Below are 27,612 nucleotides of genomic sequence, written 5' to 3' on the forward strand. Positions count from 1 at the left end.
AGTGACTCACTGTGTCTCTCCTAAGGAGAGAAAGTCACTGGAGCCACCTTCTGTGGCTGCCTGAAAGGCACTCCTTTGCAGGCCCCACCTGTTGCTTCTCACTTAGCTCTTGATAAAAATCTCCCCTCTTGCTCCTCTCTCTGCTAACCATGTGCCAAGAAACATCCTTCTGTCACTGCTGGTTCCATGTGCCAGGTGGATGGACATTGCAGGAGGTTTTACATCATGCTGCTTATCAGCTACTTCTGCTTCATGACGCAAGTATCTTCTCACTGTCAAACCCTCTGGCAGAAATTACCTTTGATTAGTTCATTCTCTGTAGGTTATCCAGATGTGCTTTTTGATAGCAGTGCTATCACATTTATTTCCTAAGCAGCAGTAATTATTATTGAAGAAAAAAATAAAAAAAAATATTTTAGACCCAGTTACCCACTCTTTCAGGCATAGAATGGTGGCTGAGCCCTGTTTTCTTTACCAGGTTGTTTGTCTGAGTTCTGGAGAAGAGCATCCCATGGAGGAGCTGGAGAGGTTTCTGTTGCTGGCTGATTTGCTCTGGCACCTGATGTGCGTGCCAGCAGCCATCTCGTCAGGGGGACGTGGACGTCACTGTCACCATAGAGACAGCAGGGAGGATTTGGTTTCAAAAGGTGAAGAGAAGCTGGGAAGTAGGAAGGTAAGCTGGGTCTGCATCTCAACTCATGAAGGATTTTAAAGCTGTATTTAAAAGGAGGCCACAGTAGAGGAGCACTCTACTGAATATTTATGCACGTTTGGAAATGTGCATCTAGGTATTGTTTCCTATGCATATATTTACATGTATTCTTTTGAATAGGCTTGGGTGCAAAAAAACCCAACACAGGTTTTTTGAGACCCTCCTAGCATTCAGTTTATACTCCTCCAATTAATTCTTCTTTTGCAGTTGATGGAAAAAAAACCCAACTTGAATTATATTTAAGTTTAATTTTAAGAAGTTGTAAATATCCACTGCTTCAAGATTTTCTGTTTTGCATAGGAGCTGAGTGAGCTGTGGTGTGTTCTAAATTAATGTTTTTCACTTCTACCCCTTCTTGTGGTCTTCAGTTGTGCTCTAGCAAGGGTATGGATGCAAAACAGTGGTAAGTGTTGACAGGCAAGGTAGGGATCAGCCATAAGTCATTGTTTAACCACATGGGACTTTTAAAGCCTGAGTCTATACTGGCCTGGGACAGCTTGCAGATCTCTCTCTGCCCACTCTTTATCAACAGATAAAATCACCCCTCCTCAGGGTTTACTCCATCCCTTGAAGATACAACCTCAGTGATGCATGGACTTGCTTAAAGCTTCAGTTTGCATGCTTATAATCCCCAGCAGGGTGCTGACCCCAAAAGGATGTTTCTTATACCTTGGAAGCAAAAGGTAATTCACAGGTATGGCTCTGAGGGGAGTGGTGGCAAGGAGGAGTGCAGCCAGCAGAGTGACAGATGAACTCTTGAGTAATGCCATATAAGCATTACTACAAAAAGGGTGGTGGAAGGCTTACAGGGACTGATAAAAGACCTTGTCTGCAGTGCCATGCAGTTCTGGATGCCACTGGAGAGGATGGGGCTGGGTGCGTGTTTCTGATCTCGGGCCAGAGATGCTCAACAGAGCCCTTGAGCTCCTCTTGTTGTTGCCCAGCCTGCCACAGCTCGAGCAGGAAATAGCCAGAGTACAGCAGGTTTTTAAACCATGACACACTTGTCTTGACAGCTGGAGGAAGTCTGGCGTGGGAGCCAAATCTCCTGGCTTTGTGTCAGCTCTGGGGTATCTTTCCTGTTTTGGGAATTCCCCGCTGGGGAGGTTCTGCTGCTGTTTGGAGCAGAGCTCAGATCTCAGCCCCTGGGGCTGTCCACTCTGGGAGATGTTTTTGGCAAGAATAAGTAATTTTTGCTATTTCTGAGTCTCTTTGACTTTATAAATAGCTAAGTGACAAGTAAAATTTGGGTATTCACCCTATGGCTGAATTTTCCGCAGGGATGTTTGCATGTGTGCGTAATACCATTTATATTTATTATTCCTGCTGCTGTCGTCACTCACACGTTTTCTGCAAAGAGAACAAAGGGCTCCCTTTGCAGTCAGCTCATGGTCCAACTGCTGCACAAAGACAGTGGAGGGCACGGAGAGCGCCTGGGGGGCACAAGGAATCCTTGAGATAACATTGCTCGGGCTTCTGTTGTCAGACCTCTACAAACCATGATAATACATGTAGGCTTCATGCTAATGAGAGGCAGCCAGGGTGTATGTGAAGAACTGATCTGTCTATTTACATGCAGCTGGGGCTTGCATTTTTGGGGGTACCGTTGTTGGGACATGCAGGGAGCTGGCTGACTTCTGTAACAAACTGCACTTTTAACTGATTTTATCTGATGGCTGCTGCAGGATCTTGTCTACCCAGATTTTAGTCATTCACTCTGACTTCTGTTTTAGGAACCTTCTGACCAAATTGATCTTTGGTATTGATATAATGATCTGTGCTGGTGAACTTTCGGGTTTGACTCACTTTCTGGGATCAGCCTATGTCTCAGCTATGGTTCACTCTCATCATTAATCATTTGATCATGCTTTTTTGAGAGAATAGAAACTGTGATTTATGTTAGATTCAGAGTTCATCCAGTTCACTTCCCAGTCTCCTATGGTGGTGGTGGTGGTCTCCAGCTGTTTCAGCAAAAAGAAAAAGAAATCCTGCATTAGGCAGGAAGGGGATAAGCTCTCTAAGCTGTAATAGAAACTTTGCTTTCTTCAACAGACAAAACATTCTCTGAGAACTTGATTATCAATTAAGGTTACTACAAAGCCAGATGCTAAGAGGAGAGTTAGATACCAACATTATCAATCTGATCTGAAAGGTTTTACTAATGCAGAAGCCACTTCTGAGTGACACCAAAAGCAGGAGGACAGGACATAAAGATGGACTTGACCTCCAGCCTAGAGCCTTGAACTTGGCACATTTAATCAGCTACTTCTCGACTGGAGGGGCTAATCAGCCACTCCTCTGGTTGCTCATCCCCTGCAACCCACTCTTGCCGCAGCGTGTGTAAGTTTTACCTGCTGGGGGAGAATTGAGAACAATACCTATTCTAACAAGCACCACCTTTTTTCCCCCCTTGTTAGGAGTGTTGGTAATATAATTCCTCTATAATACATAATACTCCTCCTATAATGTTTTTCACTTGACTGCATGTGTGTAATGGTCAAGGCCTGCATCTGGAAGTTATGCAGTAACAATATATTTTTTCTTCCTGCCTACAGCAGGAATATTTATATATACCAGATTTTTGCCATGGTCTTACGAGGTGGTACAAGAAGTAAAGCCACGACAGCTATCTTACTTGTGGTGTTATTGTGTGATATTGTCATGTCTTCATAAGATTTTCTGAGGTTTTTTTTGGCTCAGGCTGTTAAGATTGGCTGTAGTTGTATTTTTGCTTTGAGAATAAGGGAGTACATCTCTGCCATCATGCCACCGGGTTTGCTGGCATGCAGCTAATTTACCAATTTGTGTTGAAAAGGTAGGAAAAAGAAAATGTGAAACTGATGCTGGGCATGATTTCAGAATATAGAGATGTTTACTCATGGTCAGCATCTGTGGTGATCGTGGTGATCATTGCCCAAAATTAGATATTGCTTTTTCTCTACACACTTCCATACACTGATAGATGCTTGGATTTTTCAATTGCCTCTGAGCTCAATCCTTCAAGTGTCACTTAAGATACAAGCCCGTGTATTTTCACCTATGTTCATTCTGCAGAAGGATGAAAGAAGTAAAATAACATTTCTGAGTGCTCAATGTTATTGTGACGGTATGCAATCCCTTTCCACAAATCAGTGGACTTTGGGGAGGGTTTCCAAGTGTGTCTAAATCCTGCTGTGCTGTTGGCCTTTCTCTCAGATTGGGCCCCAGCCAGCAAGGAAAAATTTTCAGGCAATCCAGCCAGGATTTTTCCATGTGATAAAGGGAATGATGAAGAACTCTAAGCTCTGAACAGATGACTCAGTGCCCCTGGTGCTGAGTTAGACCTATCACTGTGTCTGTTGCAGAGGCACGCAGTCCACACCCAATTTCATCCTCTGCCCACACACAAATGTGTCATCTATCTGTGCATGATTGAAGTGCTCATATCAGACATGTTTACCTGGGAAAATGGTGGGAATTGTCCTAAAAGGTTATTATATACTTCTGATTTCTTTCCTCTCTTGTCATTCTGTCCCCTCTTTGGACCTGTTGCACCTTTTAGGGGGTCACCTTGTGCAAGTAGGTCTGTATGGGAGAACCATATTTGCAGGGCAATTTGTGAATCATATCAGTCTAAGAAAACTCAATGGGAGGGACCCAGTGAGATAGATAAAACAATGTATGGAAAAGAAACGTATCGCTTTTCTTATTTTGGGTATAAATATTTTGTCTTAATGCCAAGTATTCCATGAAAATATTAGTTTGGATCAATAGAATTGATAAAGGCGTATGCACTTTGTTTTCATGAATAGCAAAGGATTAAATTGTGGCTATACCTGGCATCCATATGCAAGTCATGTAAGGTTCAGCTCAGTTCTATGAAATTTAGTGGTATGAAATTAATTCACCTTCACGACACTGTGTAAGAGAGGCTGTGATATCATTTAGGAAAAAGTGACTTTCTAGGCTGAAGGAATGTGAACTTGTGTATCTTATGTTTGATATTATAATTAAAAATGTATAAGAGATGCAGCCTTCCACGGCCTTGATCAGAACTTTAGTGTATGTTTGTGTGTATCTCTGAGATTAGGAATGTTAAAGCAAGGTTCTCTGGCTTTTGTGAAGGATGGCCTCAAGCCATCCTTCAGAGCACAGGACATCCTTAGGCAAAGTTTAACAAGGATTTGTCTCAAAGCAAAGGTGGAGGCTGAGGCCTGGTTCATGACAAGGTGGTTTCCAAGCCACCCTCGCTAGAAGGGAAAGAGGAGATAGGATCTTCTGTCTGGGAAGAGTTTTTCCGGGTGCTGCTGACAGAAAAATTGCTTTCTAACATTAAACAGCCTAGAGCTGGAGGAAAGGAAGATTTATTCTGTGGAACAGGGAAAAAAAGGAAATAGAAAGAGAGGAAAAATCAAGTTCCCCAATCTCCTATAACCTTCAGAGCACTACAGAATCAATGTCTTCTGAGGAAGGGGTACATGGAGGCCTTGTAGAAGACCAAGATTTAGAGCATCTATCATTAATTTTCTCTTGGTTCACTTTCCTTTATCTGTCAGTCCCAAGAATTCCCAAAGTAGACTGAAACCAGATGATTTCAGAGTCCTACTTCTGAAGCCAGTCATGGCTGAGTCACATCCTGCCTTACCTGACATTGCACAAATGACCCAGAGAAAATGGCATGATGTGACTGCTCTGTGGTAACTTAAATGAGAAGGATGGTTGGTGGCATGCATTTCTCAACATGCAGTACAGCAAAATACTTTTTTGGAGAACTGTCAGCAAAGGCTGTTGCAGAACAAAGGAGGTACAGGCATTAATCTGGGATAATGATGGACAAGAGGTAGCAGGAGGATCTGAGAAGATGTGAGTCTCTTAACATGTGACAGTTTTTACTGGAAAGCCAGGAGCACAGGTTTGACTAGTTCCTAAACGAGTAGAAATTTTTTTGGCTAGTATTTAAGAAACAACTTACAGTATTAATGGCAGCAATACAAAGGAAAGAGAAAGATCTTTATCAGTCATTTTCACTTTGGCTTTGGTTAACTTTTATATATAAAAATATTCAAATACAACTGGGTAAACATACATCACATTGTGTTGTTAGTCTCTGAGTTGAAATATTGCTATATAGGAATGGAAACAAATAGAATCAAATCAGTTAATTCCACGACATCTGCAAGTGACAAGAGGTGTTAGGGTTTGGTGTTGGGCCCATCTTTGTTGGTGATTGGACAGTGGGATTGAGGACAGCCTCAGCAAATTTGCCAGTGACACCAAACCGTGTGGTGCAGGGGACATGCTGGAAGGAGGGGATGCCATCCAGAGGGACCTTGGCTTCAGAACCTTGAGAGATGGCACTGTAGGAGCCCCATGAAGCTCAAGGCTGAGTACAGAGTCCAGCACCTGAGTGGGACAATCCCAGGCACAAACAGGCTTGGGTGGAGAATAGATTGAGAGCAGCCCTGAGGAGAAGGACTTGGGGGTGTTATTGACCGGAAATTCAGCATGACCTGACAATATGTTTTTAGAGTTCAGTAGACCAGCAATGTCCTGGACTGCATTAAAAGAAGCAAGATGAGGTCAAGGGAGTTGATTCTGCCCCTCTGCTCTCAAGTCAACCAGCCTGGTTACTGTGTCCAGTTCTGGACCCCACAATATAAAGAAAGGGTTGTTTTTCTGTATTATTGTTTTCATAAATGTTTGATGGAAAAAAGGAGTCACTACAGTGAAGTGTCATTGTTTGCTTCATAAAACCATTACCTTAAATACTTTATTTGCATGCAGAAGGAAATATTTTCCTTCCATGCAAAAGGACGGACTTCAGAATCTTTAGCCAAATACCATAGATAAGTCTACTCTATTGGCATGAAACAGTGTTTTTAGGGCAAAATAAAGTGCTAAGAAGCTTATAGCATGCTACAGAGTGCCAGTGCTAATATGATATTTATTGTTCTATCAGAAAAGTTGTCATAGTTTAGTACAAGGGAAAGAAAGAAGCCCTCAAGGTTAGAGGCAAGCTTTAATGTCCAGTTTTCCTTATGTGCTGATTTTGGTTTGAGGGAAGGTAATTTTCTTCACAGTGGCTGGTATAGGGCTGTCTTCAGTTTGTGCTGAACACAGGGTTGATAAAATAGATATGTTTCTTATTGCTGAGCAGAGCTTGCACAGAGCCAAGGCCTTTTCTGCTTCTTGTACTGCCACACTATTGAGGATACTGGGGATGAATGGGAGGCTGGGAGGAGGCACAGCCAGGATAGCTGACCCCAAGTGACCAAAGGGATATATTCCAGACCATATGGCATCATGCTCAGCATGTAAAGGTGGGGAGAAGAAGGAGGAAGGGGGAGATGTTTGGAGTGGTGGTGTTTGCTTTCCCAAGTAGCCATTATATGTGAGGGGCCCTTCTCTCACGGAGGGGGCTGAACACCTGCCTGCCCATGGGAAGAAGTGAATTAATTCCTGGTTTTGCTTTGCTGGTGTGAGCTACTTTTTCTTTCCCTATCAAGTTGTCTTTATATCAATCCATGGGTTTTCTACCTTTTATTCTTCCAATTCTCTCCCTTATCTGACTGGTGGCGGAGTGAGTGAGCGGCTGTGTGGGACTTGGTTTCTGGCTGGGATTAAACTACAACACCTTATTATTCATATAAAGTGGCACTAAGAACCTGTTCATCTGATACAATTGAGTGGCTGAAGGAATTACATGTGGACAGGCATTTAGAAGATGGGCTCCATGTTAAATTCAGCCCACAGTCCTGCAGTCATGCTATTGCAGAGGACCTTTGGGATCTCATTGAGTCCTGCTGAATTTTGCTTGAGAAGTGGCTTGCCCACACACAGCTCACTGCAGCATAAACTCCTGTGATCATCTTTGTTTTGTTTTCTTTGGTCTTTATTAACTGTAGCCCAATAACCAGTTGTAGGGATGCATGTGAGACGTCCAGCAGTTTCACTTATTCAACAGATGAAGATATTTCCTAGTCCAGCTGTCCTCTGCTCTGGAAGCATCTACAAAATATCTCGAAAAATGAGATTTTGCATTCTTAATTCAGATATTAAAAAGGTGGGGGGAAGAAAGGGAGAAATAGGAAACAAAGGAAAAAAGAAAAGGGAAAATTTTTAAGCATTCTATATGAATCTTAAGGAAGAACAGTTGCTTTTTCATCTTAAAGATTACCTTCACCAAAGTGTAAAGTGTAAGAAGTAACTATCTAAAGGTTTACACTTAACCAATGGCAATATTGATAACTTCAAACTGAAATGTCGTCCATTTATTATTCATGAGTCAAAAATGGAGGAGGATTAATCCACCCATTCTGAGACAAAAAGCCACATACAGTTGCCATAGTTGCAATACAGTTTCCACTTGCAACATGAAAAGTCTTAACTAGGAAGACCACATTAGTGAGCCAGGGCCTGAAAGGGGCATTTTGAGCTCTACATCCTGCATTTTACTACTACTGCCTTTCTATACTTTCTGTCAAGTACAGAGCAAAAACATAGGTTTTGTTCAGATGGAACAAAATGGAAGATCTGATGAAGGTTTCTTCCAAGTCCTGGTGTGAGGAAGGAAGGCGGCACTGTGCAGAATCACCCACTCACTTGTAGATCAGGGCTGTATTAGGACGTTCAATATTCTTTTGAAGTCTGAGGGAGAGATTGATTTTACAAGAGTTTAACATGACCTTCTGCAAATTCTCATTTAATTTTGGTTTTAACAGTTTAGGAGGTGAATTGATTTAAAGGGAGGAAGTAAACCGGTGATGTTAGTTTTAATGTTAGTTTAGTTTTCAGCATCATGGGAAAAACCCACAAGGAAATATCATCTGGAATAAACATGCTATATAAATAATTCTTGTCAATTGCTGTCCAACCTGTGATAGATCTCTATGAGTATTAATACTTCACAAAGTATTAATTCTGATACTTCTAATTCTGTCACTTCTGCTCTTTCTACCAGCTTCTATGGATTTCCCAAGATCCCTACATTTTGGATGGGACTTGTGTAGTATATTGACAGCATGCTCTCAAGTTTTCCAGTGGTAGTCTCCTCATTGATTCCAGTGGGCTCCGTGCCTAATTTGACTTCTGCCCGGCACCATGTAGGCTGCAGTGGGAGAGTCTGCAGTGACAAAATCAGTCTGATCTCAAAAGTTGCTACTCATGAATAGCTCGAAGTTACTGCTTCTACACTCAGCAATCTGTGGCATCTGTTTTGGGTAGGTAGTAAACCAGTAGTAAAAGTGGTAGGCCAGCAAAGGTTTCACTTGAAGAAAAAGCAGTAGCAAATGACAACTGGGAAGGATTTTTCATCTGTCAATTTTAATTTTTGGGGTTCTAATAAGTACTTAACCCCTGGTCAATAAATGAGTAGGAATAAATTAAGGTGACAATAAACTGTATACAATCTCATAATATGCCATGTCACTCTTTTTAACTCTGTATTGTCTGCTGTTAAAATTTGCATGAGAAAACCCTCAGTTTATTAGGATATGAAATAAACATGTTGAAATTTCTGGTGAAAAAAATTGGGCTGTCTTATGTGTGACTGATCAGCAGTAAGTATCTGAAACTGTTTTCATCTTCACTGAATGATGAACTTCACAAATGAGTTCTCTCAAATCAGTACAATTATACCAACTTGAAATTGCTGAGAAGATATTAGAACGAGTTCCTTTAGTCCTTAACTTGGTATTTGAGGGAGAGAGGTAGAAGGAAGGAAGAGGCGACAGAAAAAAATGAAATGTAATTGTGTCTTTTCGGTTATGTAGAAATTTTCACACATCCACTTCCTACAAGTGTTCTCAGTTGGGAGTGAGCTTGTACTTTAGTCTGCTGTGTTCAATAAAGTAATTCATGCAAGGAGAAAGTGTGTGCATAAATGCTTTTCAGGATTGAGACCTATAAATTACAGACTTCCTCCTCATTTAATGTCTTCCACTCAATATGTAAGATGCTTTTAACTTCTACTAATTGTCCGAACCAAATCCTAACTAGGTAATCAATGAACCTATAGACTGTAGTGTCTTTAACGAGTAAATGACATGCTTTGTAGCATTGCTCTTCAAACCCTTTCCTGAAATTGTGTAAAACACAATATTAAAGTCTATTTTCAGATTGGGTATGACCCAAGATAGCAAAGCACAAGAAATCCAAACCTCACTTATTCTTCCAACATGGCAAGTAATGCTCAGAAAACAGCTTCTTCTGGCTTAACTTACCCACATTTCACATGAAACTGTCTCTTCAAAGACAGGTTATCAAAATGTTAATATGCCACTAAAACCTCAAAAAACTTCACTGATCTTTAAGCCTTTTGATGGCCTTGTGTAGAAAGGCAAATTCATTGCTTTTTTTACTTCCACACTGCACCAATCCAAAACTGGGGCATCAAGTTGTGCCCAAAAGGGTGAGAAGGAAGTAGAGCTACCCTGCTCTTCTCCAAGGCAGTGGACAGGTGAGAAGACACACACACACACACACACACACACACACACAATGTGTGGCCATCCTCTCTGGGTGTGTGCTGGATTGATGCATGTGGTAATGTGTCTCCTTCCTGTTTCTAAATTCTCAAATCATTGCTGGATGCTACCTCATTGAAACTTTTTCTTGTTTTGGTTTTGTTTGTTTTATTTTTGTTGTTGTTTGTTTATTTGTTTGGGCTTTGTTTTGTTTTAATTAGCTGTAGCTATTGCAACATGCTATTAGATTCTACTCTAGGTCTCACAGTATCCATCACTGTAGTTTTTCACTTTGTTCTCTGGTAGAGGCAACATAAATGTTTTCAGAATCTTAGTTTATGGGGCTGGTAGTAAACTTTAATGTCATTATGAGGGTCTAGCTTTAGTATATGTTTTCTCTGATGGGAAAGCTCACTTAAGGATAATCTTTTTGCTTGATGGGGTTGGTTGTGCCCTGGCTGCAGTGGCAGAATCAAGTGCATGACCAGTGAAGTCATTCAAGGTAAATAATGAAAAAAAGAGGTGTTTTGGGGACAGATATTTTTAATCTGGCTTACATCTACAGTAAGTACAGCCCAGTGAGACTTCAGTGAGCTGCTTTCCAAGGACGGGAGTGAATGGCTGGAGAGAAGAAGGGGACAAACAGCAGGAATTTATTAAGCTGCTGCATCACCATGGAGAGTGTGCCATGGGATTGCTGCTGACTCTTCTGCTCTACCAGAGGAAGTCAAGCAGAGGGCATATCAGTTTTACAGCTTTTCCATTGGTTAGAAAACAGCTTTGGGCCTATTGGACATGCCATCTATCCCAAAATGCAGGAATTCAGAAGCAGTCATCTTTGACTATTCTTTGCTTGTTCCACGTCCTGAGGTAGCTGTTTTTCACATGTAATGAATGAAACATCACTAGCATTTATTTCAAAGGGAGATTTGGTCCAGGAATTCAGATCTTGGAGTCAGAATTTCAGGTGCTGATTTCCTGGCTGGGACAAAGAAACTTCACATCCAGCTGTGCTGGCTGAAGATACCAAGTTTAAAACATGCCAGGCACAATTTTCTTGCTATTATTGATCGAAAATTAATGGAAACCATTCCAGACTTGGAACTGTGTGCGTCTAGGTCTTATCAGCTAACTGGGTCATAGAAACCAAGCTGCAGCTCTGCTTATTAGTTTCAATATGTCTTTATACACTGCCATTTCTAATTAGTGGTATGCAAATTAGAAATGCATACCTAATTCTTAATTCCCTGCCTAATTTACGCCATTGCCTCAGTTTCCCTTCACTCATACTTGGTGGTTATGTCTTGTTATCAAGTGCCTGATAGGGGAGTGCACTCACTGGGTTGGATATATTGATATGTATATGTACAGTCAGTGTTAGCTGGCATAGAGGCTGATATAAGGGGGACTAAAGGGAATGTATGAACAAGTAGCCTGTGTTGTTTTGTGTTGACACATATATGACACTAATCCGGAAACTCCTGCCAGAGGCAAGTGAAATATGTTTTGAACAACTAAAGGTATTCCTTCTGGGACTGCTCATACAGTATGATTTCTGTCTCTTTGACTGAAAGAAAACTCTCCTCATCTATTAGCAACAGTATTGATATCTGAAGTGATGTATGTAACAAGTGCAACTTTTACAAGAAGCATTTTCCTGTATTTTCCAGTGAATTCTTGTTTATACTCTCGCTTAATTCAGAGAGAAAACCCTTCATATTACACTTTCATATGTATATTTGAAATTTTGATCTTTGAACTAACAAACAGCAAAACTGAATTTTTCCTTGTGCAGATTCTCTCCCTGAGAAGAGAGCACAGATTGTGCAGATTGTACTATTTACAGTGAAACTTTCTTGGAAAACTATGCTCCAATCATTGTAGGCTAATTTCCTAAACTGCAGGGTGCCTAAAAATAACTTCTGATTGGTTTGCTTTTCTTTGTAGTAGTAGTAGTGGTAACCAGAAAATGAAAAGTAGATGTTCATAAGGAAGTACTAAACTCTATGGCAAATACAAAATATAGTCAGAAAATGAACTACTTGTTCCCTGAAAATAAATTAGGGAGGAAATTCTTCAACACTTTCAAAAAGAGGTTGTGTCTCTTGCCACAAATGTTGACTGATAATGAGTACTTTATACTTATTTTTTTAATTTACCTTTGCATATGATGTTTACTTAGAGTTTACAATGCTGTTTCTGCACAAGCAAAATCATTCACTGGTTTTGTCTCTACAGCATATATTTTTTTTTTTCAGGATTTCATGTGCAGCTCAGTACTTCTAACATTCTTCTCTAATGTGAAGGCCATGCAATTTAAGAATTACAAGTCACAAAACTTTCTGTAATGAAAAGAAAAGAATTTTTTTTTTCCTTTTTGCTGGTTAAGAGCTGAGATGTGGTTGGGAAGGGAAAATTAAGGACAGTGGTGGTGCTGAAGTTCCTGATACCATCATGTTGCATCCAGAGTGCTGTGCAGAAATTCACTGTGGCTGGTAGGATCATAAAGGTAACAAGGAGCACCTCTTTTACAAATAGAAAACTGGAGGAAAAAGAATTTTTGGCTTGACCACGACCATGAGGAGCATGATTTTTTTACTGTGCTTGGTCTCTCAATCCTGCTGCCTGCTACTGAGCTGCCTTCAAGACTTGCAGTGAGCAGATCTGCAAAAAAAAAAAAAAAAAAAAAAAGCCTGGAAAGAAAGACTGTGAGCTTTTCATCCCATTCTGGAAAGGCATTTGTCCAGGCTGGGGCTGGTTTTCTTCCTTCCTCAATAGTGACTGTCAGGTGAAGATCACTAAAAATTTCAGTACTCTTAAACATGAGGCCTGGGGCTTCATTGGGAGAGGGTCATACCTAAGTCAGGCTCTGAAATGGTGTGGTCAATGTTCATGTGTGGCGCTTTCCATTTGATGGGAAATGAGAATATCGGAATGGTGGCACAAAACCTAAATTTTGGTATTTCCAACTTCCCCAGGAGTCGCTGGTTTGGGCTGAAATAAAATATCGTCATAGTAGTTTGTGTGGGGCTGTGTTTTGGGTTTGTTATAGCAGTGTTGATAACGTGGGGATGTTTTACCTATTGATGAACAGTGATTACAAAGTGTCAAAACCTTTTCTGTTTCTCACACCACCCCATCAGTGAGTGGGCTGGGGCTATGCAAGAGGTTGGGAGGGGAAGAAGTTGGGACAGCTGACCCCATTTGACCAAACGGATATTCCATAACATATGATGTCATGTCCAGCAACAAAACAGAGTGTGCAGGGAGTGGGTGAAAGGTGTTTGGGGACTGGCTGGACATCAGTCGGTTGGTGGTGAGCAATTGTTTCCTTTTGCATCACTGTTAACTTGTGGCTCCCTCCCTACTCCCTTTTCTTTTTTTCCCTTAATTTAAAAAAATAAACTCTGGCAGCCCAGAAGGCAAAACATATCCTGGGCTGCTTTAAAAGCAGCATGGCCTGTAGAGCAAGGGAAGTGATTCTACCACTCTGTTCTGCCCTGGTGAGATCCTACTTGGAGTGCTGCTTCCAGCTCTGGAGCCCTGAGCACAGGAAGAAGGACATAGACCTGTCAGAGCAAATTTAGAGCAGGGCCACCAAGATGATCAGAGGGATGGAGCACCTTTCCTCTAAGGGAAGGCTAAGGGACTGGGATTGTTCAGCCTGGAAAAGAGAAGGCTTCAGGATATTCTAATCAAGACCTTTCAGTACCTGAATGGAGCCTACAAGAACGATAAAGATTTTTACAAGAGCACATAGTGACAGAACAAAAGGAAACGGCTTCGAATTAAGAGATTAGGCTTAGATTAGATATTAGGGAGAAATTCTTTACTGGAGGGTGGTGAGTTTCTCAGAGAAGATGCGAATATCTCATCCCTGGCAGTGTTCAAGGCTAGGCTGGATGAGGCTTTGAGCAACCTGGTCTACTGACATGTGACCCTGCCCATGGTACGGGAATTGGAACTGGATGATCTTTTAAATCCCCTCCAATCCTGTCTGCATCTAAACCCATGAGGTTTTGTACTTTTATCCTTCTGACTCTAACCCCTATTCCAGTGAGAGTGAGTGAGCAGCTGAGTGGTGCTTAGCTACCTACTGAGGTTTATCATTAGAAAAATCATATATCTATCCACCTTTTCAGGCACACAGAAAAAGGCTAGGAACATCACAACTTATCAAGTGAATGACTTTAATGTGAGCCTAATTTTGAGTGTGTTAATGATCTTTATAAAGGCATATTGCAGAAAACTCCTTTCTTTATAAATTAAAAAAAATTAAAAGGAAAAATATAGCATGGATCTGAAATTACTTTGAAGGACCTGCTCCCAAAATTGATGATTAAAGGAGGATAAGCACAGTGCTTTTGGCTTCAAAGGTCAGCCCTGCTGAATTTAAGTGACTGATGGATTGATTCTCTTCACTGGAGGTGCAATTTTCCCCTGAAGAAATATTTCTTAAAGAGCAAGGCCGGCTACCTGGTATTTATGAGAGAGTCCAAAGGGAATTACAAGCGGGGGTTAGGGTTATCATTTACTCAGTGGTTTCTGCCGATATTGTAGCACAGGGATCCCACAGCACTGCTTCTTAGCATGTGATGGATGGTGCCCCAGGTGAAGGTGCGGGAGCAGCGAGGGCAGCCCCTGCCGTGACAAACTGTTGCTTTGCTGCTGCTGCCATGGACCCGCTGCTTCTCCTCCAGCACCTCAGCTGTGCTGGGCTTTGCTCTCCTTGATAATGTGCCTGGGCATTGGGGGGCACCCTGGGGAGGTTCTGGGTGCACAGCTACCAACAGGAGTGTTCTTTCCTTCTGTGTGGCAGCGTGGTGAAAACCGTACGTTTTATGGCTGTGTTTGTAAGGCCCTTGTTGTACATTGGTAAAGTGATTTCTGGTGGCTGATACAGCATAAAGTATCAACTGTTGTGAGAAATATGTACCTGAGCATGCTCCAGTGAAAAAGTGTGTTGTTTTGATCTGTCCCAGAGCTGCAGCTGGTGATGGGAGCCTGTTAATAGGGTTGTGGTGCTAAAAGAGTGTTTTTGTGCATCTCTCTAATTCCTCCATTTTTGTATTAAAAAATACATTGCTTTCACTACAGAAAGTTATTAATGTATCTTGCATATTTAATCTAGCATCCTTAGTTTTTCCTCTTGTGGGGGAAAAGAGCATAAATGGGTGAAAAATTATAAAACAAAATGGACTATCCAGTTCAAGAACTTCTAAGTAATTTTTTTGCTTTGCCATTTTACTATAAATGCACTTAAAAACAACTGAAGTCCATCCCTAATTAATGCAAAATACATCAGCCAGGTATGAAATAAAATACCTGGTGGGATCTCAGATACTTTTTATGTTGTGTTTTGATTGCTGAGAAGATCATGTACTCTGCTTTTGCTGTATTCTTTCAGGACTGCAAGCTAGTTGAATGCTAATGATTCAGCCGTTATCCAGCTCAATAAAATAGGCTGGTGAGGTTAACTAAGGCCACAGTCAGCATCAGTTGATGCAGAGTTGAATGTGTTGCATTTGGTACTATAAAGATAAAAGGAAAAGCAATGTCTAACACCTTCATTTAAAAAAAAAAAAACAATGAAGTGTCCCCCACCAAAGCAAACAAACAAAAATAAATTTCCTGGAAAACCCAAATAATAGGAAGTTCTCTAACTCTAAGAAAATCACTGTTATGACCCTGATGTTATTAACGTCTCTTCTGAGCTCATTGTTTATCTGTGTTTGCCTTTGCTGTCTTTATTTAATCAATCACATTTTTAAAGATGCAACTCCAAGTCTTCCCATTAATGTTTGGATTCCTGGGCTGTTCTGGCTTCACAAGTCCTTATTGCTGCATCTTTGGCTCTTCTACAATGCACAGATGTTGACCATGGATGAAAATGTTGCATTCACAGTTTATGTCTTGATCAGCTCTCTTCTGCTGACAGCTTCTCACCATTCTACTTTGAAGAGGAAAGGAGCCCTTTCAAGTTTTGTTACTTTTGGTTCATACAGGTGGTTCTTTTCTGCTGTTGCCCTTTGAGTTGTAACAAGCCATATGCCATGCTATTGGGCTTGAAACAAGTGCATTCAGTGGATGTTCAGTTCCAGTAGTTGGAAAAGAAAGGCACATACTACCTTGTCCTGAAAACCCATCCCAGATTTTGGATTTGGGACTGGAGTTATTTTCTGAGACATACAATGACCAGATCTGTGACTTGAGCCTATCTGCAGGGTCTTGCTGGGGCTTTATTTTCAATATTGCACAGTGCCCTGGGGCAGAGAGCTTTGTAACAGCTGTGGCCTGTGGTTCAGGGCTGTTTGGGAAGGGCTGGCTCTAGGAAGAGCAAGAGCTGCTGGATTCACAGCCTCCAGCATCGCTTCAATGGCCTTGGCACCCCAAGAAGGACACTGAAATCAAGGACTGATGGCAAAGGCCAGCAGGCTCTCAGCATCAGCAATGCCTGGGCAAAAGCTCAGCCCTTGATTCATTAGTGAGAAACTGGAGTGACAATGAAACCTTTTTCCGTGGAGCACTTGTGGCCCCATCCACTGTCCATTGTATTGATTTCAATGAAATCTAAGCACATACTCAGAATTACGCACTTCTTTGCCTGGTGCCCTCAGGAGAGAGAATTTCCTCAAGTGGGGCCAAACATGTACTTTGTACAGGGCATCTTCTGACCCAGAAGGTCACCTAAGTCTTCTGAGGGACTCTGAAGGGATATTTTTAATTGTTCAAAATCTTGTTTTGTTTTCAGGCTCAGCAAAATAACCTGAAAGTGTGTTTGTGTAAATGCTCAAGGGAAAATCTGGCCAAGGAAGAAGCTTGTGGGTCAAGGAAGAAGCTTATTCATTGTGGGTCAGGTCCTGAAACTGTGGAGTCAGACTCAGTTTTGCCATTGATTTCAGTGGCCACAGGGGCAACCTGTCGGGCCATTTTGAATGAATGAATTTTATTCCCACATAGAGACAAAAGTAGCTGGTATAAAACTGAGGCCTTTTTGCTGACTTGATATATAAACGGTGAAGTTATTGTATGTTTGCAAATTATAACCTCATAGTAGAGGAAAATTTTAATCCTTTCAGTGGAACCCCCAGCATAGGAAAAGAAGCACAAGTAGGAGCCATGTGAATGCCAGATTACAGAAGTGTTCCTGTGTTTGAAAGCTTTGGTACTGTAGTCTTCAGGTAAGGTGTATTCTGCAGCAAACTCTGTGTCATGTCATTAGTTACTCTCTGGTGGTAGAAATTATCTACTTCTGGCCTACTTCCATTTAAAGCTAAGTTTTTGTTGGCATTGCTTCATCTGATTTTAAGTTATGTTTTTTTTGTTTACGTTTGTTAGCAGATTTGTTTTTAACTGGCTGATGCAAACTTTAAAAAAAAAATAAATGAAGGAGCAGCACTACATCATCCCTTTGCTCTTTGACAAGATCAGAGAGGGGAAGGCATCAGGAAAGACTCCCTCCCCCCCTATCCCATCTCATCAGGTTTATGGACTGGTACTCTGCAAGTCTGGGTGTTAAACCTAGTGGTATTAAGAACTGCAGACTGAAAATTCAGATATACTGCCTTTCCTTTGTTGCAGGAGGAAGCATTTTTTGCTGCAGGTCTGAGAAAGGGCAGGCTGGCATGGAGAAAGAGGTAAGTGAAGCAAAAACCATGCTTTCCAAAGAGAAAAGTTTGAAAGGGGCTATTCCTAGCATTGCTATTTCATAATATTATTTGTAGTGTGATGGGAGGGAAGTCAGCAGACGCATAGGCTCCTTTATATCATTGACAAGTCAAGGAGATGATTAACGAGAGTACCAGACAATGTAATGGTAGGAGAAGGCCCACAGAAGTTAAACAAAAGTGCCTTCAGAATTTAGAGAATTCCCATGATCCATAGTAGGACCTCATTGTGCTTGTCTACTGTTTCTATTTTTGATTAGATTTATAAACACAGCACCACATATTTTCATGTGGCTCATAGCCCCAGGGCAGAGAGAGATTGACTGCGCTGAAACTGTGAGGCTTGTGAATTTCGAGCAAGGGACGGAGTGAAATAAGTAGTGTAATTGTTTTTGTGGAGTGACCGTGGGACCTCTTCTGTTCTGAATTACACATGGTTCAACCCTTTGACCCAACCAACCTCGGCAATGCCTGGTAGATCTCCTAAAGCTGTGCTGAAAGGTCCTATCAGTGACATGTTGGAACATTATCTGTCATGTGAGATGTGTGCCAACAACCATATTAAACTACATTAATTACTAGTGAGGCCATGTTTGTGACAATCTCAACTTCATTTAACCCATCATCATATTAGTTATTGTTTAAGCAGGAAGTACAAATGGGGACAATTTATGAAATCAAAATGTAGCACCAATGTTTTGTTTAATAAATTGTATGTTTTACTTTGTTTTATTTCCCTTCTAGTTTTTTTTCTTCCCCTGGCATTTTTGTTCTTGTCATCAGCTCTGTAGCTTGAGTTTTTTGAGGGCTTTTCTATTTTAAGAGCAAGCAATAAAAAGACTACTTCTTAGTAACTGAGCTAATACACCAGTGAGATTGTTGTTTCTTTCAGTGCAATTGTAAATGAAAGTTGACTGAAAGCACCACGTTTGTTTCCCAGCAAGAAGCAAGAGTGCTAAGATAATTTGTGTAGGGCTGAAAGATCGCACGTGGGTTACTTGATTGATGTGCACCCTCACTGATTTACTCTCCAGCTAGTGGGGCTATGTATGGCCATGCTTGCACACCTCTGAGCATACTCATGAATGGAGTGTACAATTCTTTTTAATTGTATAAAATCAATTTTCTCATAGGTCTCACTGTCTAGGCAGCAAAGCTTTCTGCGGGTCCTCAAAAGGCAGTCCGGTATGTAGAAATTCAGAAGGATTCTTAGCACATATTTGGTTTCTGAAGCATTTCTGTGTTTTATAGGGGAAGAGGCAAAAGCTCTCCCACGTGCTTCTGCGTGGGCAGCGTGCAGGTTCACTCATGTCTAGCTGTGCCTGGTGTTCTATTAGACTAGACACACAGGGTTACATCTTCCACCCACACACCGAGCTGCTCTTTTACAACAAGCCTTTTCCTTTGGCCTCATTGTCTAGCTGGAATAAACAAAGAGTGGGGTGATTTATTTATTTAATTTTATTTATTTTTGATTGCTGCAGAGTCAACTAAAAATATCTTTGACCCTCCTAAGTGTCATTCTCTTTAGCAATGAAGAGTTTGTTCTCTGCAAAATCTAACATGGAGTACTTAAAGCAGACAGGTGCAAATACCAAGCTGTTTCTCTTTGGCTGCCATCCCTTAAATAGACAAAGTAATAGGCTGGGAAAAGGAAAAGGTTCCAGCTCCAGCTGCATAACGGAAAGCCTTAACAGGGACTTAGCAGCTGGTTGCAAGAATTAAATGCTGTAAATACCAAGTAATGCATTTGTGTGTGTATGAGTGTGTTCACAGAGGAATGAGTGCTTAGTGAAGCTCTATCCCTTTTTATGCAAGAGGATCATTGTTTGAAAACTGTGCTCTGCTTTCCGTTGAAAGGCTAATGCTCTCACTGAAGTGAATGAGAACAGAAGCCAACATACCTGTTCCTGTTTACCATTGTTACACTCCTTGGAGCATTTCAGGCCTTATTATGTTCTTGGAGCCCTACCAGATTGACAATATTTCCAGCTACTTCTCTTTTGGCTGTATTCAAACAAGGCCCCAAAGGAAAAAACAAAAAAAACCCCAACAACCAACAACAAGACAACCAACCCACAAACAAAACCATGGATGAATCTGCTGAGCTAGTTTGCTGATGTTAGAAACAGTTGTTCATATTAGGAACACCTAATTTAATTTCATGAAAGAGACATAACATGCCAGTATGTGTATGAATCTAAGGTATGCATTTCCTAAAAGGAACTAAAACTCTGTCATTCCAAAGTTGCTCTTCTTTTTGACTTCCAGCTTGCATGGGGACTGCTGTCTGGAAGCAGTAACTTTAACTTTAACTCTAAGGCTGCTGATGAGGTCTGTCTGTGTGATCTTCGTAAGCAGATAAGGGTAGGGAGACAGCTCAGAGCAGAGCTTGTTTACAGCAGGACAGAAGAAAACAGCTAGACATAAATGAGGGCTGACGGTTTCATGAAGCACAATTGGTTGATCACAGATTCAATATGACTGCCCTGAACTGAGCGATGATCCGTACAGTATGCAAAATTCACTTTCTTGCTGGTCTGTGCCCACCAGCCTTCCAGCAGCTTTCCCAGAGCCCCTCAGCCACGGCTTTGAGTGGAACCAGAGCTGAACGCAGCATTGTTGTACCCAATTCCTTTTGACAACAATCACATTCTTTTAAAAACTTCATAGGTTTTAGTTGTCACTGGTTATAAATGAGGGTTTTTTCCCTCGCCATTGCTGCTGCTGCTGTTGTGGTGCTCGCTGCTCTCCCAGAGATGCGAGTGCTGCAGGTTCTGGTGCTCCTAGTTTCCCTTTGTTTCCGTCAGTATCAGCAAGCAGGCGGTGCGTTTTAATGATGATGGCGTGCAAAAAAGATTTTAAAGGTTTAGGTCCCCTTTTGAGTGACATGGTGATTAGTCTGCACTGTGCTCAAACATTTCTAACTCCCCTTGTCTTTGCTGTAGTGCAGCACACTCAGGTAAAAAGACATTAAAAAAAATTAAAAGGCAGGACCTGTTTTTCAGCAACAGTCATGGAGATTTGAGGTAGGATAAATTGCTACCAACAGCAAGATCACCCTTTAAACTCGACTTTGCATGCAAGGGACATCCCCTTTCTGTGTGCTGGTTGTGGATGGAGAGATCTGATGCATTTGGTTTGTGGATGCAAGTTGTAGCCCTGTTACAGCTGATGTAAACCAGCACGGCCTTTGTATCACTTGAGGCTCTGGCTTCAAGTTGTGCAACTTTTTTTTGTAATGCTTTTTAATGTTTATTTTGGTATAATGTTCTGTAACCAGAGGGGAGGCTTTCTGTAAGGATGTGTGTTTATGTGCATTGTCTCGGTATGCTCACAGAACTGGACTTTGCCTGCAAACAATCCAAATGGTCACTGAGAGCATTTATTTAATTTGCTATTGAAAACCTAAGTTTTTCAGGTATGTGCAAACTGATTAAAGAACATTTGCTTTAGACATAAATTTGCATAAATACATACATTAAGTAGTAGTGACTAATGATAAAATGAATGTAAAATGCAACTGGATAATTTCCTGCCTATTCTCTGATGAGAAGGCAAAGTATTATAAGGGTAGGGGGGTTGGGAAAGGAAACCTAAAATAAAAAGCAGGGGAAATAGTGTTATTTACACAACTTAAAATTGCTCATGTGTAAAAGAGAGAAGGATGAGGAAATTGGCTGGAAATAGGTATGAAAGGAAAATGTCTTCTAATTTCCTCTCAAGCACGAAGTGACAAGAACATGTGTTGATTACACAAAGGCCACCACTGAAACACTGTTATTCAGCTATGTTGAGAAGTAACACTGGAAGAATTCAACTCAGCTGCTGGAAATCAAGCATTGCTTCCATTCTAAAAAATATGAAGAACATATTTTCAAAACCTGATTGCATTAAGGGACAAGGGCATCATCTCTTTGCAGTGCATTGGGATCACAAGCCTATTCCATCAATTGCCTGAAAATTCTAGTTGTGACTATTTGACTGAAATACCAAATAATTTAGTCGTTTTTGTCACTGAAAAGTACAAAATTTGGTGTTAACTGTATTGAATCATAAAAAAACCAACTAGAACCCCTCAAAGATCCAACACTTTAACACCTTCCCTGAAACAAGACAAAAAGCTCTCCAAAATTCCAAACAATAAAAACCCCAAAACACACACATGCAGAAATCCACTCCAGAACCCATTGCAGTACACATCTTTATAATGTATAAGGAAGGAAGAATATCTTTTTTTCTACTTTGTGCTGTGAAAGAAGCTTGTGCATTTTCCAGACTATAACAGTCGAAAGTTGACTATGGCCAATATAGTGAGCACTTAGTTTTGCTAGGCAAATCTGACATGCAGAAGGAATACACAGAATCTAATGCAGATCATCTTAATTCCATCAGAGTTGCAGATGTATAGTGATTTATACCACTTGAAAATTTGCCCCAGAATTTTTGGCTTGATATTGTTTTCTTTAGCTGCTAACATGAATTTGAAGGTTTTGTGTGGTGATTACACACAGCATAGTAAGAATAATTATCACACAGCAGTGTTACAAATACTCTGGAATCTTTAAAAGCGGCTCAATTAAAATTTTATGGCATGCAGGAATGCAGCAATTCTTTAATATTGCAAAGCAGACATAATTCTGAAGATACTAGTGGAATGAATATGCATTTTTGAAAAATCAGAAGCAGCATGGTTGAATTTCTGAACCTATTGGACTCCTACCAAAATTATCATTAACTTCAGTTGTGCTGCATGTGGCTCGCAGGTATTTTTTCCCTTATTGTATTTGTTTATTGTAGCTTTCAGAATGTGTCTGGTCATTTTTACATATTTGTGTTTTAGTAGGGTATTGGTCTTAATTTACAGGATGTTCACTGTTTCTAGAAAACCATATATGCCTGTGCATATATACATGTATAAATATGAAGATATTAATATCTATAGTAACCTGTCAGTGGTATGGTTCAGTTATTTTTGACAGGTTTATTGATTGTGTCTGCTGCAAGTGCTGGTTTTTTACTGGAAATTGACACCCACAATCAAATGGGAAAGATGGATGCTGTAAAAACTGCAATTTTTCAATGATTCTTGTAATTAATCCTTTTGTATTGACAGTTTCCAGGAGCTGTGTTGCCAGGAGTGGTCTTTATCACTGGACAATTAAGCAACCGGCTTGAAAAAATAATGCTGATTTTGGAAGCTGCCATGTGATGTTCTAAAAATAAATGGGTCTGAACTGTGTTCTTACTTAGGTTTTGGCTTTGATTAATATTCCCAGATGTGCTTTATTTTAGGTAATCTTTGCCTGTTTTGACTGTCAACATCTGAAATAGGGTCTGTAGCCGCAGACCAGACCACGTGTGACTCTTGCCCAATGTGGCTCTGGGTTTTACACAGGGATGGTGTTCAGCACTTGGGCCTTCCTTAGCTCAATGTGACCATATAATTTTTGAGCCTTGCTTGCCCATGGAAATTACAGTGGAACATGTCAGAGTTAAGGTTCCACAAGATCTCCTGCTGTTTGGTTTCACCGTAACCCTTGTTGGCATCTCTCTAATATTAAATGAACTTTTCGTTGTTGTAATGAGTCCTGCTTCCTCTCTCCCCTGGACTGTGATCTCTCTCTTGTGACACTTCATTTAAAATTGTTTTAGTTCTCTTGTCATTCTATTGCATTGTATGAAAGGGTAGCGCTCATGCATTTTTAGCTCCTCTGTGATGAACAGATACACTGGTTATGTAAGTGGACTTGGAAAATAGGATGATGGGGGACATCAGGGAAGTCTGTCTGTAAATATGCTACATAACCAAACTTTTCTAAATGAAGCACTGCCGTTCTGCAAGTGAAATAAAGCAGTTGCTGTTGAATGCATACTGAGAGACAAGTCTTATAATGTTCTTCATTTGTTGAGGTTTCTTTGCATTAATTAAAACTGGGGAAAAAACAAAGTATTTTAATGTGACCTTCATTTGGCATTTGTTTCAACTTTTCTTCTATTTTATTTAATTCTTCCACTTCTGTTGTTCAATTAGTGTTTGACCCCTTTAGCAGAGATTTAAATTAAATGACATTTCAATGCCATCCCATATTTAAAATACTGTGTTAGTTGTGGATCATAAAGGATGATCTTCGTTCTTTAGCTAATTTATTCATTTAACAATTTCCCTCCAGAAGTTCCAGCAGAAGGCTCTGAAGCAAACTAAGCAGAAGAAATCCAAGTCGGCTGAATTTCTGATGGGTGAGCCTTGCTTGATGAGTTATTGCTCATAATTTGTGTAAGGATTAATTAACTAATTACAGACAAATGGCTGTGGGCGAAATTTTGCTCTTGCTTGTCAGGGTGCAATTTGTAATTATTTTAATCATTTATTCTTTTTTTTTTTTTTTTTTTTTTAGAGTTAATTTTAACCTAATTCTGTTTTGGCGACATTTGAGGACGATACACTTGAGTCTTTCAGCAAAGGAATTACTAGAAGGAATTTTCTGCTTGTCATTGAAATACACTTTGCTATAACGTGCTCTTCTGACCTCCTTGTTTTCTATAGTAAAAGAAGAGAGAGCAGCAACAGAAGGCATTGAAAATCCAGCTTTTAACATCAGCAGCACAGATCTTTCAGCCTATCAGCCTTCAGAAGAGAAAGTTATTAGACATGACAAGCCAGATAGCACCCTTGCAGCTCACCAACAAAAACTCGGGCTGCAAGCCCATGCTGAACCAAGAGGTGAGACATCAAACCTGATTAGCCTCAAACGCAGCAGCAGTGGTTGTGGTTGTTCCCCATCCAACCTGCACGCTCCGCGGCCTCTGCTGGGCGTTGCCATCCCGGCATGTCCAAGCAGGCGCCCTGCAAACCCTGGGTAGGAAACTCAACATGCTGCCAAAAACACATGGGCTGTCTAAATATTTAGAGACCTGGGCTTTGTCTCCATGCTCAAGTGACTCCCTGTGACAGGGTGCAGGTTTTGTGGGCTGTCTGTCAGTGGGAGGGAGTGCGGGGAGTCAGTGTTCATGGCAGTGCATCCCCCTAATTTGGATTGAGCTGGGTTTCGGAGGTGCTGCAGCCAGTCTGAGCACACAGATGCTGCTCCCTCACTGGCTCCTTTGCACTGAATAGTTTGAAACAGCTTACAGATCCATGATTGATTGTTGTCCTTAGGTCTCCCATATGCCCTCAGTCAATTGACATCTTGCCTGTGTCTCATCTTTCATTATTTTTTTTCAGCCAGTGTTGCTCAGATGTTTGGAGCTGAGTCCTGTTTGCTCATCTTGTCCAGGGGAGAGAACTTGGCTTTTCAGCTCAGTTTTGATGCATCACCTAAAATAATTGCTGCTTTGGGAAGCAATTTCTGTTTATTATTTTGGTTTATCTGAACTATAAGAAGTGTCACTTGATGTCAGTTATCCTTTTGCAGAGGTTCGATCTCTTTTAATCTATTATTTCATTACTCCATTTTGAATTATTATTAATCCTGGATGTTAAGGGAAGTGGTTATCTTAGTAATGCAGTGAGGAAGAAGGTACCAAATTAACTGGTGTGGCTTTGAACAGTCCTGATCAGCCAGCATCTCCCATCAAACTCACAATGGAGCTGCTGCTTGCTAAGTACCCTTGCACGCCATGAACCCAGGTATTTAAATGGGTAAGTGCAGGCTGATGAGCAGACCTTCAGGCAGTTGTTTTTTAAACATTGGACCTTGTTGTGTTAAGATTTTATCCTTGCGGGACTGGAGAGCCCACGGCTCCTAATGGCTTCTTGCAAAATTAGTTTTGGCTTTCCATTTAGCCTTCATGTGACTCTGTGCAGTGCCACATGGAGCAGGAATTCTTCGTCTTTCCTTTGCAGACTGTCAGAACAGTGATTAAGCAGACAAAGGGATTGATTGTTTTTTAATGAAATAGTCTATCTGGCAAAAAATGAAGTCGGGCTCACTGGAGACTATCCATGCTTTCAGTCGCCTCTTCAGAAATTCATGAATAGTTCCCTCAAGAAAACAACACATTTTTTTAAAAGCTTGAAATGCGTTTTTAAACATTTTGATTTTTCATCCTAAGTAGCATTTTGTTCAAAAAAACCCTAGCTGAATATAGTCTTTGTGAAAGGAGTAGAAATTGTTCCATTTTGCCTGGAATGCAATGCCTTGAGACAATGCTAAGTGTTTCTGTAATGGGAGAGGAAAGCTTGCCGAGAGTTGGAAAATTTTGTTTCCCAACACTGTGTCTCCCTTCTCGACCTTCTGTTCATCCAGTTAGCCAAAAGATCAGTTATTCACATAGATCTGCCTCTAAGTCAAGCAGCTATTAAAAAGTAATCATCCATTTATACCATCATAAAAAAGTCTAGATTGGAAAATATCTCTAGAGATCATCTGGTCTAACCTTGCATTAAATTATTCTTAGTCTAACTTGTGTCAGCACTTGTTTGAGAATCACAGAGACCAGCTAAAATTTATCAAGGGCCGCTAATAAGCCATCATCTTCAAGCCTGAAATCTGGGAAAAAATTTCAGGTACCTCATGAGCTAATTTTCCCCATTTCCAAGGGTAACAATTCTTCATTAAAGAGGGAAAGAGAAAAGCCAGCTGCACAGGTAAACACATTATCACATTAAGGTAGTAATGTATAAATAGTCATATTTCACAGTCCTCAGTGAAGACTAGGTCTACAGGTAGTTTATGCCTGCATGCATCAGTCTTTTGAGGTCTGTGTCCTCCAGAACCCAAGGGATCAGTTCTTCAAACCTGCCTTCCTTTGATCCAAGCTCATAGATGCTTTTCATAGCTGGTGCCATTTCAGCTCATAGCAAAACCAGACATGGTGCTGAACATTATTGCCATCTTCTACCACAGGGGAAACATTTCCACAGCATTCTCTCCTGCCTCTCTGCTCTCAGGAACCACTATGCAGTTCACAAGACATAGCACAGAATTCTCCGTTTTTTTTTCCACCTGGGATGCAGGACTTGTACTCCATGCTGGAGGCTATTTCTCTAGGAGGATGTGCCCACACACCAAACATGACAGAACAGCCCATGTAAAAAAAAAAAAAAAGTTTAGGCTCTACACTGCCCTCTTTCCCTTTTCTCCCCTTCTTCCCCAGATGCCAATAAAATACTCTCCTTTTTTTGGAGTTACTTCCCTTCACAGCTGTTGGCTGCTCTTCCAGCTCTCAGCCCCCAGGCTTAAGTTCAGTTGCTTACTCAATAGGGAATGGCATTTGTCAATTCTAATGCTTGCTGTTAAACTGTGCAACTTAAAACCAGTTATAACCTTGAGCAAAATTATTTAATCGCAGGATTTAGCAGATTACAGGTTGAGAACACTATATAAACATCAGGCTGGGTTTTCAGGCTAAGCAGTTGGAGGCAGGGCAGAGAGATGGCATTGCCTTTCTATTATCTTTCCACCTATCGCCCATGTTGTTAATGGCAGCAATTAATAGCCACAGGGGTTGCTATCATTTCCTCCACCTGGCAACAGAGTCACAGGCTGTTCCTCTGTCAGCAATTGCCAGAGGGAAGTACTCTCTAAAAAAACCTCCACCTGCTTTAAGATGTTTTCTTGCACACCTCCATACTACATATATTGGGAAGCAGTGTGAGTAGTCAGCTGCATGTTCAAGACAGCCTTAAAACCTGTTCCTGGAATTTGGCTATTTGTCTGCACCGGGCCTCCTCTACAGAACACCCCTTAACTGGAGATTAAACAGCAAGTGAAAGGCCCAAGTCATTGTAAATTGTCTGCACCTGCCCCCAAAGGACCTAATTCACATATGTTTGTGCTTTTTCAAT

At 40.9% G+C, this 27,612-nt stretch overlaps 1 protein-coding gene across 4 annotated transcripts in view; it reads left to right on the plus strand.

The window, feature by feature from the left end:
* The first annotated feature begins 447 nt into the window (after positions 1–447).
* The window catches only part of LOC102074332 (uncharacterized), a 180,475-nt gene continuing 153,310 nt past the window's right edge, over positions 448–27,612 (plus strand). The window contains exons 1-5 of one of the 4 annotated variants that reach the window (XM_074543821.1): positions 451–673; positions 17,235–17,336; positions 17,737–17,792; positions 23,996–24,062; positions 24,370–24,546. In XM_074543821.1, coding sequence (XP_074399922.1) covers positions 17,781–17,792; positions 23,996–24,062; positions 24,370–24,546 — 256 coding nt within the window. In that variant the 5' untranslated portion in view covers positions 451–673; positions 17,235–17,336; positions 17,737–17,780. Of the gene's footprint in view, positions 674–17,234; positions 17,337–17,736; positions 17,793–23,995; positions 24,063–24,369; positions 24,547–27,612 lie in introns of all 4 variants that reach the window. The other 3 variants (XM_074543834.1, XM_074543811.1, XM_074543825.1) reach the window with 3 other exon arrangements.

Source organism: Zonotrichia albicollis, chromosome 1 (genome assembly GCF_047830755.1).
Source record: "Zonotrichia albicollis isolate bZonAlb1 chromosome 1, bZonAlb1.hap1, whole genome shotgun sequence".
NCBI lineage: Eukaryota > Metazoa > Chordata > Aves > Passeriformes > Passerellidae > Zonotrichia > Zonotrichia albicollis.